The 16850-nt window shown below is 47.6% G+C and overlaps 1 protein-coding gene across 1 annotated transcript in view; it reads right to left on the bottom strand.

Annotated features, from left to right (window-relative positions):
• GPC3 (glypican 3) overlaps nt 1-16850 on the bottom strand; it is a 140470-nt gene that overhangs the window by 30815 nt on the left and 92805 nt on the right. Inside the window, exon 6 of the mRNA XM_030272529.4 lies at nt 11461-11581. Within this exon, the coding sequence (XP_030128389.4) occupies nt 11461-11581 (121 nt within the window). The remainder of the gene's footprint in view (nt 1-11460; nt 11582-16850) is intronic.

The following is a 16850-nucleotide window of genomic DNA, read 5'->3' as shown; positions in this document are numbered from 1 at the left end:
TCATCACTCCAGTCACCCACCCCAACCGTACACTTTCAAGTACCTGACACAGGTGCCAAGGTACTTCTCACAACTCCTGAGATTCCCAACGGATCAGCCTTTTCTATTTTAAATTCCAGCCTGCTAAAAACATTGGTTTTTGGAGGTGAAAAACTAGATCTTATGTGGCCAATCCTGACCTTGAAATCTGCAATACCAAATAACTTATGTGTGGCTTTTGAATCAGGGCAGCATCATGGGAAATGTGCAGATTTTCACACGATACTGTTCCCTGTTAACAGCTCATTACAATGTACAGAAGTATATTCCCATTATGAAATACAGCTGGGGTTGTTTTGCTTACGAAGGTCATTATCTGATCACAGGCAAGAATCAGGGAAAAGAACCCATTTTATAAGGCTGAAGTTGTGGACTTTCTCAAAACTCATGTGTTTTGAATTTGGTGGCCTGATCATACACAAGCATGCAACAGCAGAATCTATTCTCTCCACTTCCTCTGCTTATTAGCCCTTGAAATAGCATGGAAAAAATTATCTTTTATTGGAAAATACTTTATTATTTAACCAACCCTCATGAGATTGCTGGTGCCCTCCACACCACATTTCTATTTCCTAGATCCTTTAGGTTTACCCACTCTGTTGAGAGGCGCCTTGGTGGCACTGGAGTGTTCACCAGCACAAACCCAGTGCAACATCAACAGCACCATTCTTTTCATTGCTTCTTTCCAAGCTCCAGAGAGCCTTCCCCCTCCTGGGCAGCAGCAAAATGCAACACATACTATGGAAAAACTCAGTGTTCCCTGGCTCCAAGCACCAAACTCTATTTGAAAATAAGGATATTTAAAACTTAAACAATATCTGTAAATACCAGGATACGTAATTCTGTCTAGCAAGAGCGAACACATGAATGTGTGCACACCAGCAGCACACTACTGCTCTTCTGATCACAGTGCTGGCCCATGGACAGAAGAACTCATTTTGGGAGGAGAACATCTGAATTTTAGTTTCCTTACGATCCTTCCAGTTGGCTGCACCTTGGCAGCACAGACATGGCAGGGAAGAAACCTGTTCCTCATTCAACTCCTACTTCAAGCTCAGCAGAACAAAGAATGATCACTAATCAAAAGTTAATGAAGTGAAAGCAGACTTTGGAGATGGAAAAGTAATTTTCAGTGCTTGGAAAAATGATGAGTTGGACATGGCCATTTTCTCAGCTGCTCTAAAGGCCAATCCTGCACTTCCCTGTGTTGCCTCTTTTGAGACATCACAGGGTTTGTGCTGCTGGAGCTGAACACAGCAGAACAAGCCCCAGACAGCACCTCCTGCCCGCTCTGAGCATGAGCAAGAGATGGCCCTGGAATTCCCTCCCCACACACTGATCTTGAGTCACTCCTGCTTTGTGGTTCCAGACCACTCCATGGTGGTGGCTGACTAAAGTTGTGAACCATAGCTCTGAGTTTATATTGTGGCTCCTTAGCCATAAAATAGTTTAAGACTTTTATTCTATCATTCAAAATACCTGGAACAGGAAGAATTCCTACCATGCATCACTTGGGGTTTGCCAGCACAGCAGGACCCACTTTACTGTCTTCACAGGCTCCAGATGAGATGCTCTTGGCTGCCAGTAAATCAGTTTTCCTGGTCACTCTCCTGACATCACAAAGAAGCTGGTGACAGCAGTGAATTATTGACCAAAGGGTGGCCCTACTTTATGGATCATCAGCTTAATTCCAGATTAGCTATCCAAACTGGCAACATCCCTATGGGTAAAGGAAGACAGTTAAAGACTCCTAAGTGCTGGCAGTAATTAACACAAGTCTGCACTGGACAAATCTCTTTTGGAAGCAGAAGGGGCTTCCAAGGCATTATGGATTGCTCTGGTTTGGTGAGGGCAGGCTGATGCCCAGGACTGGATGCTCCTGTGGAGGTTAAGCCCCAGCTGGCACCATGGCAGGCACAGGGACCAGCTCCTGTCTGCAGTCCCCCAGGCAGGGGAGGTGTCACTTCCCTGGCCTGAACAAATGCTCATTCATCACCGGGCACATGTGAAAAAGAGATTACTCAGGCTTTATGATCAGCTCATTCACCTTATATCCAGTTCCTTCCCCTTCCACCCAGCTATTTACAGCTTGGTTTTGTGCAGCTGTAGGAAGGAACAGGACAGTGTGGGTGCTGAGCAAGGCAGAGGGATCCAGCCCAGCTTGATGGGGTCCTGGGCAGTCCCTGTCTGCTTCTGGCTCATCCCCTAAGCCCTATATGAATGGCAATGCTGGAGAAATGCTGCTTCCTCTTTGGGCTACTATAGTCCTTCCTCCTATTTTGCCTTTCCAAGCCTTAACTATCACTGGCCCCTCAGTATCCCTTCCTACATTTGCTCCCATCAAACATAGACATTCCTCAAACTCAAAAACCCAATAATTAGGCCAATCATCAAACACATGGTTGGACCAGGCAATAGATGATACCTTGAGCACTTTGGTGGAGTCTGCCAGGACCAATTCCTCTTAGGATCAGAAAGACTTCCATGAGCTACCATTCCCTAGGAGCACCATAGGAATGCAGCTATTTACTGCAAACACCCCCTTCCAGGTCTTCTTCACTTTGCCTAGGCTGATCAGGCACATTAACTACCCACACCTGTCAAGGGTGGTGGAAAAGGTTTTGCAAAGATGCTCCCTTTCTTATTACCTGCGAGGGCTGTGTATCTTGTCCCCTTTCCACACTGTTCTTCCTCTGGCATCATATTCCTGCTCCTTCTCCCCATAAAGTGTCTCAGTCTCCTACTAGTAGCTCCAGCTGCCTTCCCCTCTTTTCCACTCGCTCTGCATCACTAGAAATGAGCAATTTCTCCACCTCTCAAGCAGCCACCCCTCAGGGCATTGGCAGCTGAGTGAAGGAGGGGTGTGGGAGCCTACGTGGGCCAGGACCCATCACTGCTATTATCCATATTTTCCATATTTTGTTTAGTTTTGTTGGAGCAGAATCCTGCTCTTCTATCCAAACACCACTCAGGAAGGCCCGAAGTGCACCTCACCATGAAACATGAGACAACAAGCCAAACAGAAGCACAAGACACAAGACAAAATAGGCAGAGGTGGAGCCATCAACCACCTCATTGCCATCACATCCTTCAGACATCTGAGCAGGGATGTCCTGGAAGGAAAGTGCCCTGGATGCAAGAGCACCTAGAAGGACGTGCAGGTCTCACATCACCTCCAGCCATTTGCTGTAACAGCCCCATGGTTCAGAAGGGATCAGGTTCTGTACAGGTGACCCAGGCAGGGGGTGCAGCAGCCAGGGGTTCCCACAGCCTCCTCCTGCCCAGCCCAGCCTGTTGGAGCAGCTGGGAGGTTTCCTCTTGGCTCACGGCACACGCGGCGGCTCTCTGGCTGTCGGCGACGTCTGCAGGGCTGCCTGTGAGACAAACATCCCATCCTTGGCACCAGGTAGGAAACAGCAAGCTGAGAGCTGGGCCAGAAGGATTTTTTTATTCCTCTTCTCCTTCTGCAACACAAACCCCTGTCCCAGCTGCTTTCCTTTTCCTCTAAAAGCTCCCAGTGGAGAGGCGCTCCTGAAATCGTGTTTTTTTGTTCAGTGTTGCGTTGCACGGAGGTTTCTGCCAGAACACCAGCTTCAGTCACCCTGATTGCATCCTGCCCTTTTGGGGGCTGCTCTTTCCAAGCTTTACTTTTGTATTCACTCCCTTCAAGGCTTTGGAGGCCCAAAAAGTAACTACAAGCAGTTCTGATAGAGGTCCCCTGGTCCACACAGCTTCACAGGGAACTGAACAGCTGCCTTAAAAGCCAGTTATCTCCCCTCAGACAAGACAACCCCAACATGGGGTTAATTATCAAGCTGTTGATTTCAGCAGAGACTTATTATCAGGCAGGGGGAGGAGGACTCCATGGCAGACACCCCCAAACCTGTTAGCTAGGCAGGATCAAGCAGCTGGTCTCTAATTAACAGCTGATGGCTGAACTGGCTCCCAGGCAAGGTCTCAACTCTCCTCTGTGCTCAGAGCATGGATGCTGCTTGCAAAACCAAAAAACCTCCAAGGACTCAACTTTTCCAGTGTCAAAACTGGCACCTAGGATGGGTCTACCAACAGGATGAGAAAACAACCATCCAGGCTCCAGCATGGGCACTGCTGACACACTGGGGTGCAGCCCATCACTGATGCTGAATGCACCCAACAGCAAGGCTCAGGGCTCTGGAGCTGCAGGCAGGAGGAGCCCTGCCTGGTGTGGCTCTCCCACACACAGATGTACAGACACCATCTGAACAGCTGAAGCAACTCAGAGCTTAAATTAAGTTCAAAGCTGGTGACTTTATATCCTCCCTCAGTGAGACACAACACTCACAAAGGAAGCCCTAAAATGCACCTATGTGAGTCTCACCCTCAGCTTTTAGATTATGTGCTGCAGGAAAAGGTCAGCAAACTCCTTTCCCACCCATAGGCAGGAGGCATTCAAGGGGTCCTGCCAAAAATAAAAGGTAACTTCCTGCCCATCAGGGTATTTGTTGATGGCTCTAACACCCACCTGCTGCCAGCTGCCTCCCACTTCCTTGCTGACCCTGCTGCATCAGCAGCATCTTCTTACACATGTCCTCAGCCAAGCACATTTCCTTCTCTTAAATATCACTCCTGGCAGTACAGCCTGAGAGAGGCCACAGGCAACAACAAATTTTGCTGCAACCCAAACTTCTCTCCTTGCTCACAGTTTGAAGTGCTGCAAGGGCCATTTTTCATCATGGACTTTGGCAGCATGAGCGTGAAAATACAACCCAGCCTCTGCAGCCATCACTAAGCAGTCTTACACCACTTCAGACTGGAATCAAAACACTGTTATTAAGGCTTTTTCTTGGGAACAAAAGCCATTGGATTTCTTCTGCAGCCAAGAAGACCAGAGGTTACCTTCTGAACAATGAAGATTAACTCTTTGAATCTCAGTTCTCCTCTCAGTCTGGACCACATTTTAAAAACCTTGATGTTAAGTCAAATTTTGGAGAAAAACATGAGAAAACTACCTAACATCCCATTAACACCAGAGAGCTGTGTCCTTTGTAACTGGGCCCATCAGGGAGGACACCTACCTCAGACATACACTGATTAAATTACAGCCCGAGTCACAGCACAAGGTGACACCTGATACAATTAACCAGGCCCAGAATAACTGTAATTAACTGTTAATCTGCTAACAATAGCTCCACTTGCACCAGGTTTTGCTGTACAAGGATTTCTTCAGGTTTGTTTCCTCCACAACAGGATAAACTTCAGCTCTGGTACAGGATATCTGGTGTTTGTTTTAAGGCACCACTGGGCATCAGCTGCATGTTCAGGACACAAAAGCAAATTAATGTCCTTTAAAGGTGTTGGTCTGTTTTTTTTTCCACAGCTGATTTCCACAGTATTGTTGGAGGATGGTCCCTGCAGGACACACCTGAAGCACCTGTCTCCTGCTGGAGCTGAAGCCACAAAGTTGAAACCCTTAACATAAATAAGGCCACTCCAGGATACACTTCTGTTTGAAAACAGGCATGAAACACCAGGCACAAACAATCTCTGGCTGTTTAAAAATACTCAGTGTGGGTGACCTGTGGGTACAGCACTCCCTCGACAATCCCAGTACACCCGGAGGTTTGCCATAGGGTCCAGGCAGGTGCTGCTGAAGAGGGAAAGAAGGGGTTTGGGTTTGAAAAGTCAGCTGACAGTCAGATACCTTCAGATTTAATTACATTCTCATTACTGAGGGTCACATTTCCGCTGATTTAACTGCCCTGGCAAAATCCTGTCAGTACCTCTTGCATACAGAGTGGGAGAGCATTTACCCAGCATTAATGGGAGCCAAGGCACAGCTAAAAGGACAATGGAATCAGAACTTAAATACCAGGTCTAGACTCCGTGGAGCTATATATTATTTTGTGTACTAAGAAGAATTAACTAATCCATTCTAAAATGCATTTTTTATTAAAATAAAAATCTTCTGTCATTTTATTTAATAGCCTTAGTAAGAAATAATTGCAATGTCTGGTTGCTTTTCAACAACATGTGGTTTTAATATTTTAATTGTTACAAACTGTTTAATAATGATGAACAAAAGGCGTGTCCAAGTAATTATTGTATTTATTAACATTTCTTTTGAGGACTTGATAGATTATATTGCATATATACAGCACTTCAGACACTGTACTGCTAACTTATTGAAGGTGGAAAATGAGTCAAAAGTGACTTGCTTTGGTGCAATTTAAATATTGTATTTTCAAGTGATTAGTGTTGTGCCTTGCATTATTTAACAATCTGGCAGTTTGCACATTTTTCTAATTATTATGCAGCTTCATCTGATTGGGGAATTAAAATACAGTAGGAATAATAAACCTCAGAGAGCCTAGCAGGCACAGGGAAACTTTCACCAAATCCATCAAAAGTAATGGATTTTTCTGAAGGGGAGATATATTCCTGCAAAGTGCCCATCTCCCCAGGCTCTCCCATAATAAACTTTGTATTTCCCTGTGTGCCCTGAGCAGGGTCTAGGTCCCTGTGCCACCCTGTGCCCTGAGCTGGTCTCCCCATGGTGGGGTCAGACCCTCCTCACTGGTCCCTGGTGCTCCAGCACTCTGTATTTAGAGCCAAGAGGTTGCAGGGGACTCAGGCACAAGGGCATCACACCGTTCCCAGGCCTATTTTGTTTACATTTGATTCAATCAAGTTGTGGCCTTTTGGCCTCTTTCCAAATTAACTTCTGGGTGACCTCCACCATGCCCTCTCCCAGCAGCCAGGCCGCCGGGAAACAGCCCATTAAACCTACAAACAAATATGGGACATATTGGTTGATCAAACCAGCTTCAAACACTGCTCTGGAAATGCCAGGACATGGTTTTTTTTGTGAACTTCAGGTCTATTTTGTCTTCGGTCATTCACACCTCTGAGCCTCCTGCCTTTTTTTTTTTCCCCTTTCCAAGTATAGCTGTGTGTTTTACTGCCTCGTAAAACTTCTAAATTTTGTTCTCATCCTCCTGCAAACCCCTCCAGGAGCAACGTGAGGTTCCTTCACATGGGGCTCACTGCAGGACTGGGTCTTTACACCAAGCACATGAAGAAAGGCAGCGAGACCCTGCTTGGGGGAACAGCTGTAATACTCCAAGAAATTGTGTCTTCCCCTTATTTGCAAGGAAATAAATCAAAGGGAGTTTCTCAGGGTCTGTGAAAGCATATTGCCTGGATTCCCATCCCCAAAGGGTTTATTTTTTCAAGAGCTTATATGGTAGTTAGATTTCTGGCTAGAAAATATGCAATATGATAAAAACACAGTCCCTATATGGGGCAATAAATTACAGATTGTTTGATGTGGAAACCAAAGAACTGTCAAACTCCAGTATATCTGAAATATTCTAAATGAGCCCTTAACTCGAGTGTCTGGAAATGTACAATATGTTTCCAGGCCATTCAATTTTGTAAAGACACATCTTCTCCAGCTAAGTTTCCTTTTATGGATTTTACTATTAATTTTTGGTGTGTTTTTTCCTTCCTTTTCTTAAAAAATTATGCTCTTCCTCCTTGAGGCAGTACTATGATAAACACCAGGATTTACCTAAGCATAAAAAAGTGATTGCAACTGGGCACAAGCCTAAAGAGGTAGTGGCATTAAGGATGAAGTAAGGCATCTGCTGCAACAGTGTCAGAGCCCCATAGGCACTGCAAAGGACCTAAAAGTCACTTCAGGACAGGCAGGGACAGGAGGGAGGACCAGGAGTGTCACATCAGCCAATTTGGTACCACAGACCCCTGCTGCATCCTTACACCAGCATCACTCTCTCCTTCCAGAGCCTTCCGTGGAGGAGGATGACCAAGAGGAGGTCACCAGTGTGGCAGGGCTCCCAGGACATGGGACATGTGTCACCACACCTCCCACCTCCAGCCATAGCTGCTAAAACCTGAAGCTCATCCCCATCTGTCAGCCACTCCAACGTCTCCGTGGCCAGAGGAAAATGGAGTGACCAGAGGAAATGGCTCACCCTGCACACAGCTTTCTGCCTGGGGATGTTACCAAGCCACAAAAAATCTGAGCAAGACCCTGTGCTGACACTGAATAACCTTTCAGTTTCAATATAGTTTCACTCAAGGGATGAGTGAAACCCTTCTAGCTAGAAACAGACCCCATCCACTCTGGGAAATAAAAGTTAGGAACCAATTCCAACTCATTTTCCTGAAGGTGACCCTTAGCCTCCCAGCTGAGATAACAATGCTAATATTTATGGATGGGCTGTTCATGCCTCTGGGCACACAACAAAAATAACTCAAATCAAAACTTGGTAGACATCTAACAGAACTGGGGGAAAAAAAATTCCAATATGGCAATAATAAAGCATCTCACCCACCAATGCACAAAAAATAGCATCAGCCACAATCACACGTTTGAGTGAAACAAAAATGGTCTGATGTGATGAATAGACAGCACTGAGGGGGACTCATCCAGAAAGGGCTGCCTTGAGACAGCACACAGCTCAGGCACTGTGTTTTTTTCATTTATTTATTTTAGCTTGATAGGTGCTCAAAGCAAAAAAATACAGTCTGGGCACTTTCCCTTCCCCTTTCCTCTGGGTTAGGTTTTCTCTACTTCTTTCAATCCCCATGAGTTTAATTCTAATGCACAAACCCCACTCTCATTTCAAACTGCAAACGTTTGATGAGAATTTCTCATGTGAATGTGTGTACATTTACCCAAATTAGGTTTGAGAGGACACGAACTAAAGAGCAAGCACTATTTGTACACACAACTCTGAATAAACAGACACTTCCAGCAGCATGAGCATCCTGGAATAAAGGTGAAGTCATCAGTAAATTACAGATATCTAGCAAAAATCTCCAAGTAAAAATAAAAGCTGTGGATCTCTATGAAAATTGAACCAAACAGCACGGTTCCGAGTCTGCACACACCCACAAAATCCAGGCTGTATGTCTAACACAAAACACTGGGAGGAAGCCACAACATTGTACAAGATTCATAATTTAAAGGTAGTCACATGGGAAACCAGTTTACAGCTCTGAGCACCACAAAGATGGTCTTTTCTCCAAAAGATCCTGGATGTCTGAAAATCCTTAAAAACCATTGTTGGCTTGAGCTTGGTGGATAAGGAGATTTTCAACCCTCTCCAGCTCAGGAGTTCCCACTGCTTCCCAAATCTGAAGCCAACACCTGAAAGACACAACTGTAATTCATCCAGAGCTGCTGCTCCTTCCACATTTTATACTCTCTGGCAATCAAGATGCATTCCAGATGTGAAAGAGAGCTCAAAACTCCCTTCAGCCAAGAAAATAAGTGTGATGGTAAGCTCTGGCACCCCAAATCCCAAATTTAAGTAACCTCCACTGTTGCTTGCCTGGTATATAAGCTACTGACCAGTGACTACAGATCCTCTATAAGAATAGAATCTTATAACAGAATTACAGATTGGTTTGGGTGGGAAGGGATCTTACAGATCATGTAGTTCCAATCCCCTGCCATGGGCAGGGACACCTTCCTTAGACCAGTTTCCTCCAAGCCCCATCCAGCCTGGCCATGAACATGTCCAGGAATGGGGCAGCTACAGCTTCTCTGGGCAAGTTTCGTAATTAATTTGCATGAATCACTTCCCATTTTCTCCTGATTTTATTCAGTTCCTCCTCTTTCTCAAACACAGCTTTACAAGAGGGTTTGACATTTTTCAGGCTCTTACATTTATGCTGTTCAAACCAAAACAGCTTACTTGCCCCCTGTAACACATTCCAATCACAAGTGATTGTGACTGAGCTGACCATATTCACCCCCTCACCACAATTCTCAGAGCAGCAGCTGACAGAGACGCTGCTGCTGCAAACAGCTGAGCTGAGCACAGCAGTGTTTACCCAGGGTCTCCCACTCCACAGACCTCCACTCCTCAGAAGCCCAAGCTGTTCAGCAAAGACCTAACTTGACCCAGTCTGGCAGCCAGCATTTCACAACCACTTTATGTCAGCAGTTTCAAGTACATAATAACCATGTTTTGTTCAGTGCAACTTTCTCACTGTGAATGGCAAAATATCATTATCACCTGCAGGTTGAAGCCTGCCCTCTACCCCATTTAATAGGGAGCTGATTATGCTATCCCCCCCGCTTTTCCCCTTCTAATAATGATGGGCTGTTGGCAGATGGCACTGCTCGGCACAGGGAGCGTGTGGGAAGGCAGAGCAGGCTGCAGGGCCGCTGCCTGTGGCAGCTCCTGCTTTGTGGGGTGCTCCTGGGGACCCCGAATCCCTCGCTGCATCCTGCTCCCACTTTAGACAGCACCTAATGAGGCATGCCTGCCTCGGAGGGCACGGGGGTTAAACAGGAATGGCTGTGAAAACAGTCCCTGGCAGGAAAGCAGAGGTTAGCAGAAAAGTTGCTAAGCCAGCAACTCCAAAGAGAGCCGCCCTCACAGCCCACCCGGCTGGGCTTAACCCCAGGAACCCAGCAGAGCTTCGTGCCAGAGCCACCATGGGCAAGGCCCCCTCTGGGAAGAGCTCCCTGAGGTGAGATGGGGCAGCTCAGCTGTGTTAACAGCATCATCACCTGAGGATTCGCCCTGTGAGCTCCCAGTGCTGCGTCCCGGCAAAGCAGCAAGCCCAGCCTGTGAGCAACACCTTCTCTGGGAGTTACTGTGACATCCACGCTCTGTGACACACAGGGTGAGCAGAGCCCAGAGTCAGACCCCAGCCCCGTGGCCTAAGGCAGTGCTGGGGAGGGTCAGCCACAAGCTGAAGGCTCTGCAGAGCTGCCACCTCATTCCCTGGCAGCAGCAGGGTTTCTTCACAGGCCTAACCTGGTGTGGCATAATGGGTAGAGACAAGATACCGCTTGTCCCAGGAAGGATGCCAGGTCTGAGGCAGTGGGAAGGAAGCTTCCTCCCCAGCAGAAAGGATCTCATCCAGCTCTGCCATTTCCCCATTCAACAGTACTTGCCCCATTACTGACTGGGAGAGAATTCCCAAGGAGCTACAGCAAAGGAAAAAGTGACCCTTATTGCCAGCCATGAGCAATACCAAAAGGAAACCCTCCAACCAGAGGGGACATCAGGTACGTGCCACATGACCCTCAGCCAGCACACTATGCTCAAGGGCACCCCATCAGCTCCATCTTTCCTGGACTTCCACTGCTAAGGGTGTGGATGCCCAGCAGAAGCATTCTTGTACTGCAGCCATGCATCCATCCACACATGACCAGGCACAGGCTGAGTCCTGGAGGCTGCAGCACGCAGAACCACAGCAGCAGGCATCCAAGAGGACCAGGCACGTGTGCTCTGTGGGCCTGGCGCTGTGCAGGGTGGCACCAGCTCTGCACACAGGGCTGCTGCAGATGAACCAGCCAGGATGTCTGTCTGAGCCCAGGGAGAGTCCGGGGGAGGCCGAACTGATTTGGAAACCGCCCACTCCGGAGCCATCCCTGCGGGCACAGCTGCAACAAACCTGGTTGATGTGTTTCAGCTTGTCAATAATCTGGCTGATCACTGGCTCCGGACCTTTCACCTTCACCTCGTGGTTGCCAGCCTGGGCTTTTGCTCCATTCCTTGTGATCTGGGGACTGTACCTGTAGGAATGAGAACAGAGAAGACAATGATGTGATGGGCTAATAGAGAGGAGATCTTTAAAGTTCAGTACAAACGTAAGAAATCCCAAGACACACAACAATCCTTTCCAAAACAGAGAGCACAAGACAGTTAATAATGCCAAAGAAAGGACAGAAGATTACCATAAACATTTTTGCTCTGACTTTGCAAGATAATGTAGTTGTATCACTTGAGGACAATGAAGTCCTTTCCAGTCCATTAGTAACCAAGGAAGATGTTAAACAGTATACAATAGAGATAAATATTTTCACATAACTTGCACCCAAGAGTCCTAAAAAAGCTGGCTCAGAAATTCTGGCTTGCTCATGTTTGTTTAAAATAAATCTTGGCAGACCACAGAGACTCCAGTACAAGAGCAGTAGTGTTGTGCCCACAGCCAAAAAAATGAGTGGGATGACCCAGTTAACTGCAAGCTGATTAGCATAACATCAACCCCCTTGCAAAATAATGACTATCACTGATGTGTGATTTCAGTAATAAAGAATTAAAGCATCAGAATATAATTAATGCTGTCAACATTGCTAATGGAAAATAGGTGTTGTCAAACAATCCTGATTTCAGTCTTTGATGAGATCCAGCCTTAGGGATCAAAGTAACTGCTCAGACAGAACGTACCTTGACTTTGGTACAGTGCTGGGCTCTGCACCACAGGGTATCCTGATTTACACAGGTACCATGGGAGCCAGCAAAGCCCCCACAGACTAGATTAAACTGCCAGGGCAGCTCTGCAGAGGAGGGTGGCCAAGCTGCACTCAGCTTTTTCATCAGCACTCAGGAAAGAAATGTACATTCGCCTGCTGCAAGATTGATGGAATGACAAAGTGTACCAGAGTGATTAAAGGGAGGGGAAGAGGGACAGAACTGCTGCACATTTGCCTTTGGAGGAACACATCCCTACACTCAGGACCTGGGAAACAGCTGATGATGCTCCGGCACAAGACAAGAACCAAACTCAAACTCAGGTCTGGGCCAGAGCCTGCTGGCAGCCACAGCAGTGGCACGGGGCACACGGAGCTCTGCGCTGCTGCCACTCATCACAGCCCCAGTGATGGGCTGTGGTGCTCTGCAAGCACAAAACAAGTCCTCATCTCCAAGAATTGGCAGCCAGAACAGGCACTACCAAACCCTGGTACAGCCTCCAAAAGTGAGATCACCGAGATAACACCAGCATCAGTCTGCTTTACTGTACCATCTGTTTTTCCAGTGCTATGGGTAAACACCATGAATTTTCCTTCCTGCATTCATCTCCCACACATCATGTTTTTACCCAGCTCCCAGCACCAGTTCTAAGGGCTGCCTCCCTGTCTATCAGCTCCCTGTTCCCCTGCCCAGCTAATCTTCCATCCTGATGCTGCCAGGCAAGCTCAGGCAATCATAGTCAGCCTGTTTCACAGGGATTTTGGGGAGAAAGTGGGACTTTAGCAGGCGTTTAAAGAAGGGGAGGGAGACAGGAGGGATGGTGGGGCCAGCTCAGGGAGGATGCTTTGCTAGTGTAGAAAGCAAGAGGCATGAACGTTTGACCACAAGAACTATCAGGGCACACAGAGGGGCTTGGGAATACTCAGGGGCTTGGATTAAACTCTAAACTAGAGGATGAGATCTACTCAGACATGTGGGGATGCAAAGGCAACCCCAGATCTCTACTGGTGCAGCAGCAATCTGCCCCAACCTGAAATACTCACATAGTTTAATTACAGAACTGAGGCAGATTTCCACTCCAAGGTATCTCAGAGCAGGAGTTCCATGTACAGGAGCTCTCTGCACCTTCAGCTGGGTCCCCAACACCAGGCATTCCCCATATGTATCTCCATTAATGGCTGGCAACCCTGCAAGATGCTGCACTGAAGAGGACACAGGAAAAAGGACAGGAGAAAGGAGCTGTTTGTTCCTATAGCACAGGAACACATGCCTGTGTAAATTCCTTTTCCAGGTACAGGCATCACAGATTCATCAGCTCGGCTCTCCCAAGCCCCACCAAGTCCTGACCACGGGGGCAGCTGCCTGCCCAGCCACCCCAGCCCAGCCACCCCAGCCCTGCACCCCGACACCCCAAAATGCTGGGGCCTCCCGTCAGGACTCAGCTTTTTGCAAAACACCTTTTTTTTAACAGCTGCCTTATCCTGGGAAGCACAAAACGCGGCTGTACCGGAGGAACAATCGCTCCCAGGTCAGCAAACCCTCCTGGGTGCAGGCTAAAGCTGAGTGATGGCAGAAGGGGCCAGGCTGGGGCCAGCCTGCAGTGCCCATGGCCCTGGCACAGCCCTGCATGCTCCGAGCACCATCTCGTGGGAAGAGGCTGCTGCCGCAGCACAGACCTGAACCCGGCTGAAGTTCCTGCAGGAGCATGGAGAACCATTAATCCTGCTGCTTGTTTGTCACACAGCCACTGAATGCCACCCTGCAGACCTGACAAACACATCTGGAGACTGGACGCAGACATCCAGAGCACGCGCGAGTTTTAAGATGACAAAGAAATTCCTATCTTTGGTGTCACTGTACATTTAATTTAAAACACTGGTGGAACTCAGAAGTACATTGCTGAAAGGTCTCCTGTGGTTTCAGAGATTTAATCAGGAAATTCACACAGGTTTTAGCAAGAGCAGAACCAAGCCCACTTGGTGCATCCCTAAATTAACACAATCTCTCTCCTAAGCAGTTTTATACAAACAAACACAATAGCTTGGGTTTGAGTGGGCGAAATCCCTTCTGAAATCCACGCAGCAGCTGCCAGAGAGGATTTCTGTAGCCTACACAACGTAGTGCAGGAGGAAGGAACACAGTACTACAGCAATACTATACTATAACTCCATGTCCAGAGACTGAAACTGTTCTCCAGAAGGTTCTCCTGGGGTTGTGAGGACCTCAGATCAGCCTTCTCAGGGGGAAAAGTTTACTAGAGAAGGAAGCAAACCTGAAAGCATTAGCAGAGGGATTTCTCCCTAAAACAGCAATGTCGGAGAAATGGAGTTTCACCTCCTGGTGCTTCTCACCTGGCCAGATACAAGGGTACATACCTGACCCAAAATGAACCATTTGCACCGTTACACAAGTCATTTGCAGCAAGGCAATGGGCCCAAAGCTGCACATCTTTGAGTATGAATTGCAAAAAAGGAGATGCATGGGGACCCACTACATCCCACCAGGCAGAGACACGGTCCTGTGTGACTTGGGTGCTTTGAGGGACACTTCCTCCAAGCTGAGACCTCCTGGTGTGCTCAGGTAAAAGAAGGGCACCAGATTCCCTCAGCTGTGCCAGGCTCTGCCCCAGCACCAGCCTGGAGTGGCCACATTCAGTGGGATGTAGGCAACCAAAGGGTTAAAAGCTTTGAAATGCAGCTTCAGTGAGCGACCTGCATTCCTGAAATGCCAGAGAAGCTGGAAAAGGCAGCTGGCACCCCTCCCTGCAGCCCGGGCCAAGCAGCCTGGCCTTAATATGGCAGAGAGATGCTTTTGCAGACCCCAACAAGCTGGGGGTCCCAGGATGTACCCTTACAGCTCCTCTGCATCCCCCCAGGATGAAGGGTTGGTGGGTTCACAGGAAAACAAGCCAAAGCACCCCCTTCCTCCCATGTTCTCCAGACAGTGCAGAAAAAGAGTAATCTCTGAGCCATCTCAAGCTGTTTTCAGCTTATGCCAATAAAACAGTCCCTTCTGCAGGACACTTGTGCCACCTCATGAAAGCCACCACGTGCCTCTGCCACAGTGACTGATACCAGCATGGAACAGCAAATATGCACAGAGGATAAAGGCCCCCAGCCTGGTCCCCGGGGGTCTCTGGGCCAAAGGGGTATCAGTGTCGCAACATGAGCATGGTCTGGCTCACACTTCATAAGCAAAGCCCAAAATACTTTTCTCTTTGACGTGTCTCAACGTCAGTCAGCAGCATCTCCTTGCCTGGGCTCCCTGGGTGTGGGCTCTTGCTGGGGATGTGGTATTTTCCAAGCACAAATGTCACGTTTTTAAACGTGCTGATAAGCAGCCCTTGTTAAAATAACTTTAAAGACAACCACCTTATGAAAACACCAATAATCTGAAGTTTTCTGTGGGGAGAGTACAACTGCAGACCCTTCCTGCTTCTTCTCATCCACCAGACATAAATGCCCAAGTATGCTGTCAAATTGAGGGATTTTCCTTTCCTTTCCTTTCCTCTCCACCATCCACAAATGTATCCTGTGAATGTTTGGTCTTTCCAGCCCAAATGCAGCTCATTCCAAACTTTCATTTCAGAGCAAAGAAGACAAGATGACAAATGTTATTTAAATACATGGCAATGAGTGTAAGATGTGTGTTCATCCTACTCGGCCCTGCTAGGCTTTGAGGTGAGTTACTGCAATGCCTGACATGTAATTTAGAGAAAGTAATCCTGAAAGTCAAACATAAAGAATTACACCTTTTAGAAAATGGAAAGTAAGTATGTCATTCAAATAACAATTAATTTATGCCTGCCTTCCAGTTGCAAATTATTTATTCAAATGTATCTCCAGTTTAAATAGCACAGAATCCCTCACAGGCTCTCTCTGCTATCTGTGTCCACTGAATTATACCTGTCAGAGAGAGTGGGTGGGGGACAAACACAACACAGACACAACACAGAGGTTTCACTGCACAAGAATTCTGAGTTTGAGAGAGCAACATCCCCCCAGACCCCCAAAGCTGCTCTGCATTTCAAAACGTGACTTACTACTGATCATATGGACTGGTGACATGGAGTCCTTACCACATAGAAATGAAAAAAGGGAGAAAGGGAAGAGAAGTTTTGCCACCCCCTCCTCCTAACATGAGCCCAGCTCTTAGCTCCAGCTGGTTTTCACAGGTCAGTAAAGGTGGCTGCAGTGGTGAAGCCAACATTTTACTCTCTGACCATGCTAATTTCTGGTTTAGTGAGACAATCTCAGTGTCACATCAGCAGTGGGGGCCAAGAGACTTGAAAAGCTGCTTCCAACCCACTCATCCTGCCCTGCAGTCAGGGTGTGACTCCTGGATGTGCCCACAAGCCTCCAAGAAGAGGTGACAATTCTTTCCCTGACAGTTTCCTCTCTAAAGACAGATTGTCCAGAGACATCTGGTCAGTCACACCCCATCCCAGACGTGGGCTGGTGTGGGGTGCAGGTCCACCCCAGCTCTTCTCTTCCATATGGGCTGTGTGTCCCCACTATCCCATGGCCACATGAAGGCATCTGTTTCATGGCAGCACAAGAAGCAGGGGAGAGGTGGGGTGTGTGGTGCCCC

Source organism: Taeniopygia guttata, chromosome 4A, assembly GCF_048771995.1.
Source record: "Taeniopygia guttata chromosome 4A, bTaeGut7.mat, whole genome shotgun sequence".
NCBI classification, from domain to species: domain Eukaryota; kingdom Metazoa; phylum Chordata; class Aves; order Passeriformes; family Estrildidae; genus Taeniopygia; species Taeniopygia guttata.
The sequence above is the reverse complement of the archived record's forward strand: the minus strand, read 5'-3'. Positions and strand labels throughout refer to the sequence as shown.